General features: G+C 40.0%; 1 protein-coding gene across 1 annotated transcript; it reads left to right on the top strand.

The window, feature by feature from the left end:
* Positions 1-2118: 2118 nt before the first annotated feature.
* On the top strand, positions 2119-4473 carry LOC126780088 (collagenase-like). Its single transcript, XM_050504353.1, has 5 exons — positions 2119-2316; positions 2783-3050; positions 3251-3349; positions 3495-3691; positions 4369-4473. Exons 1-5 carry the CDS (start codon positions 2119-2121, stop codon positions 4471-4473), a joined length of 867 nt encoding a protein of 288 aa, XP_050360310.1.
* The last annotated feature ends 474 nt before the right edge of the window (positions 4474-4947 follow it).

Here is a 4947-nt window from a genome sequence, read left to right as displayed (position 1 = left end):
TTCTGCGGTTTATTATTTTTTATTATCTATATAATATATTGTGTAATAAACTATTATATAGAAAAATAACTGTTTCTTACTTTCTTAGTAAAAAAAGGCAGTCATGGGGATTGCTGATAGGAGCGAAAAATTGAAACTGTTAAATATATTCGCCAATTTCCACATCTATTGGTACTCCAAGTAATAATTCTATTCCTTTTTTATTATATAGCTTTTCATTCACCAAATTTCACAGTATGCTGCAAACTCGGTACAAAATATTAATATTTTAAGGTTAAGCTGTAACAGACATAACATATGTACATACATTTATACGTATTATATACTTGAGAGATATGATTTTACCAAACTCGAGTTCCATTTATTTTTGTAGTCAGTTTTTCTTTCACAATATTTTTTTTTTTGATCGAGTTTATCTCTATCGAAGACACACAGACAGACGAGGCGACGATTTAGTTTTATAACTGAAGCCATTAGTAGATAAGGCGTATTACACACTACAATAAATTAAAGGTACTTGATAGTCTTTAAGGTAAATAATGACTGCCTCGTTGGTCTAGTGGCTTGATGTAAGGCCGCAGACCCTGAGGTCCTGGGTTGAATTCCCAATTTCTCAGGAAAATTCTCAGTAGCAGCTCGGAGTCTGCAAGTTGGAAGTGTGCACATTCCCGTGCCTCGGAAAGCAGGTAAAGCCGTTGGTCGCCGCCTGAATTCTTTCCGGTCGTATCGGATTGCCGTCCCATCCCATCTCATAATCCATGAGAGCTAGGGAATAGAGTGCACCTGTGTTTGCGCACACACTTGTGCACTATAATATCTCCTACACAGTTGGCTAATCTCTCTTGAAATAGGCCGCCGTAGATGAAATCGGTCTGGAGGACATTATTATTATTAATGACACGATGTCACGTGAGGCGGGCCGCCGGTGATTATGGACAGATAATATTTTCTAAGTAGATCTAAATAATAACACTCTATCAATCAACGAATGCGACGGTCTCATTATCAGGTAATTAATTGATAAAAGAAGTTTATTTTAACTTCCAATTGTATAAATCGATCGTGGGTGCCGTATAATAATTTACGATGATTATTTGCGATTGTCTGTCTGTCTAGTGGCTACGTGTAAGACCAATAAAAACTAATTGAGTTTCTCTGTCGAAAATTCTCAATAGCAGCCCGGAGTCTGGAAGTTGGAAGTGTGTACCTGTGGCTCGGAAAGCACGTAAAGCCGGTCCTGGGTCTGAAATCTTTCCGGTCGGATTACCGTTCCATCGGATTATGAGAGTTAGAGAATAGAGAGTGCACCTGTGTTTGAGCACTTTATGTCCTGCGTTCGTTATATATAATATTAGATGAAATATGAATCATTATTAAATATTACTCGAGAGTATCTGTTTTCTTGTTGTTAAACAAAAATAATCTACGTGTTTAATCTGGCAACAAGAACATTGACAGATACATGTCATGGCGGAAATTCGAATGACTTTGAATTCCTTCTTACGAGCATTGCGTGATACGAAGTTTTCACATTATGAAAGTGAGTTCGCGGCGATACGTAAGAAAACGGTTTTGGATCAATTGCAATCGGGACGTATGTAGATGTATGAGGTATGTCTTATTTTTAAGGGACATGTAACTCCACACATACGAACGCTGCTCAGTTGCGTTCTTTTTATATAGAACTGAAAATTAAGTTTATTCAGTCGGGCGTGACTCCTAAGATTTAACACCGGATATCCAAGGAACTTAATGTCAAAAAAATTAATGTCTCCCGGATTTCCTTGCTTCCATTTGATGTAGGTGACCTACGAGTGCAGTACACAGCTATACTTCTGTCAAGATTAACTTCAATTTAGATATTCCTTACAAATATCGCACGTTGTATTTACCCTTAAATAAATAACACAACTTTCATATTTATCAACAAATATTTCGAAACGTATCGTAACGAATTCGGGGCACACAGCTAGTATATGTAATGTATGACACATTACATATACTAGCTGTGTGCTTCGAGTTCGGATTATCGCTCGGAACCCTAATCTGAAATTAAATCCAGATTAGACACCAGTAATATAAAAACAGTGACATCTGTACCGAGCGTCACTCAACACCATGAAACTGTTACTACTCGTCGCCGGTCTCGCTCTAGTCAGCGCCAGGGCTCCCTTCGAGCCCATCTCCATCGATTACCATGCAGATATCGGTATTACAGAGGCGACTAGAATCAGGAATGCAGAGGCAGCTCAGGACTTCGACGGTGGCAGGATCGTAGGGGGTCAGGTGGCACGCCTCGGCGCTCACCCTCATTTGGTAAGAGCGCTTGGCTATCTGTTTGTGTCTTAACTTCCGTAACAGCTTGTGAATGTCCCACTGCTGGGCTAAAGGCCTCCTCTCCTCTTTTTGAGGAGAAGGTTTGGAGCTTATTCCACCACGCTACTCCAATGCGGGTTGGTAGAATTCACATGTGGCAGAATTTCAGTGAAATTAGACACATGCAGGTTTCCTCACGATGTTTTCCTTCACCGTAAAGCACGAGATGAATTATAATCACAAATTAAGCACATGAAAATTCAGTGGTGCTTGCCCGGGTTTGAACCCACGATCATCGGTTAAGATTCACGCGTTCTTACCACAGGGCCATCTCGGCTTAACTTAAATAATTGTAACCATTGTGATCATACATCATCATCATAGGTGATCAACAACCCAACATAGTATAATTTCTGTATGTGTGTGTATTTCTGTGTGTAATATTAGTTACGTAATTACTCCTCAGGGTGGTTTAGTCATAGCCCTCACAACCGGCCAAACTTCAGTATGCGGTTCCTCTCTGCTGTCCAATACCCGCCTCGTCACCGCCGCTCACTGCTGGCGTAGCAGATCTTTCCAGGGCAGACAGATAACAGTCGTTCTCGGCTCCACCCGCCTCTTCTCCGGTGGTCACAGAGTCAACACCAATAATGTTCAAATGCATGGAAGCTACAATATGAACACTTTAGTCAATGACGTAGCCATTATCACCATCCCAAGGGTTGCATACAACAGTAAGTGTTGACAATTTTTTAACTTCTTTCATTTGAAGTGAACGTATAATTCCCACGCATGGGCACAAACCTTCTTTCCCTCTAGCGTTACGACAATGTGGATTGTATGATCCCGGTGATTTCAACTCAAACGGTGTCGGGGTTTGGAATTTATGCGAAAATCCTGCTCATTTGATATTGTTATTGCCCGTTCCTTACAGACAACATTCGTAACATCGCTCTGCCCACTGGTCTGCTGCTGAACTTCAACTACGCTGGAGAACGCGCGGTGGCCGCTGGCTTCGGTAGATCTTCCGATTGTGAGTACAATCGTATTATTGGAATATCTGAGGAGTACTCAGCAGAAACGACTTGACAAGACAGATATATTAGTGTGTTTGCCAAGAGTTGATATGACCTGCCGAAGATCATCTTCGATACTTTATAACGATAAACTATTTGCAGCTGCGGCTGGAAACAACAACCAGGACCAACGTCAGGTGACTCTTACCGTCATCGAGAACTTCGAATGTGCTAATATCTACGGAACCTCATCTGTGGTCGGAAGCACTCTCTGCACCAGTGGCCAGGGACGCGTTGGTGTCTGTGTGGGTGACTCTGGTGGTCCTCTCGTCTTCACCTTCAGCGGCGTCAGATACTTGGTAATGTTTTTAAAGTTTCTGTTCATTTGTTTTTGTCGTAATAAGCCAATCAAGTATACTTCTTAATATAGTTTCCTGAGATCATAATTCAACGTATATAAACAGGCAACCACAAATCAGTTCAGTACATATTCCTCTCCTGTTTGTCAACTATTAGCAGAACACCTTCATAGTGTTACCAGCTGACCCGTGCCCACTTCGTTGGGCGCTAAACATTTTTACTTGTGATGAAATTATGATTGTGGTTCGGTTAGTACTGAGTGCTATGATTTAATTCCTGACAAAAGTCGCGTTGGCCACGACATCCGACTACCACGAAAAAGTCTTTTCATTTTTCGGGTTAATATATAGCCTCACACATTGTGTGGCTTTCTATCGGTAAAAGAACTTTAAAATCGGTTTAGTAGATCCAGAAATTACCCCCTACAACGTCACAAATTTTACCTCTTTATAATATTAGTATAGACTAATTTAAATAAAATGAAAGTAATTGTAGAATTTTTTTTTTCGAAAATGCCAATTCCCATTTGTTTGTGGCGAGCGCTAAAACTAAAATATCATGAGGGCCCGCTGTCCCATGTTGGAGCAGCATGAAACAATAAGTTAAGCCTTAGAAGCCAATGTCCAGCTGTGGGACATGATCGGGCCGTTACTTTACTCGTTAACTTCGTTTTCAGATCGGTGTTACCTCGTTCGTGTCGACTCGTGGTTGCGAAGTCGGTCTGCCCGCGGGTTACGCGAGAGTCACCTCATTCGCCAGCTGGATCAGAGCAAGGCTGTGAACAGTTCATGCGTAAAAACGAATTATATTGTAATAAATGGTTGCCTGATAATATTTTTTTCATTTTTAAAGAATTCATTGTTTACTAAATATCCGATCTAATATTGATCAGAATGAAATCTTGCATGTAAGTCGTCAGTTAAAGTTAAGCTGATTACCATTTCGGTATTTAATTTGCACCGGCGTTATTGTTTTATTCATTTCAATACTCATCTCAATTAAAATGAAACGAAAGACACTGTAGTACTCCTTTAATGATTGACATATTCCTAAAACTATTATTCAATGTGTTGCCAATTGCTGTCTTTTTAATTTACTTTTCTTAAAAGAGTCGAGTGACTTTAGTGGCAGCAGTTTTTCATTTAAATCTAATATCACGTCGAGATATTTTTTTGCTATCGTCTTGCAACAAAAATATTTATTAGATACGCTTGCAATGTAAGGCGATATCGATTAGACTTACCTTAAATATTTA

The sequence above is a fragment of the Nymphalis io genome, chromosome 30, assembly GCF_905147045.1.
Source record: "Nymphalis io chromosome 30, ilAglIoxx1.1, whole genome shotgun sequence".
Taxonomy (NCBI): Eukaryota; Metazoa; Arthropoda; class Insecta; order Lepidoptera; family Nymphalidae; genus Nymphalis; species Nymphalis io.
The sequence above is the reverse complement of the archived record's forward strand: the minus strand, read 5'-3'. Positions and strand labels throughout refer to the sequence as shown.

What these genes read in the sequence shown, in the direction of transcription:
- LOC126780088 (XM_050504353.1), top strand. Translation starts at nt 2,119, where the DNA reads ATGAAACTGTTACTACTCGTCGCCGGTCTCGCTCTAGTCAGCGCCAGG. An exon ending in TCGGCGCTCACCCTCATTTG is followed by an intron (nt 2,317 to 2,782) that starts GTAAGAGCGCTT and finishes ATTACTCCTCAG; the next exon opens with GGTGGTTTAGTCATAGCCCT. An exon ending in TCAGCGGCGTCAGATACTTG is followed by an intron (nt 3,692 to 4,368) that starts GTAATGTTTTTA and finishes CTTCGTTTTCAG; the next exon opens with ATCGGTGTTACCTCGTTCGT.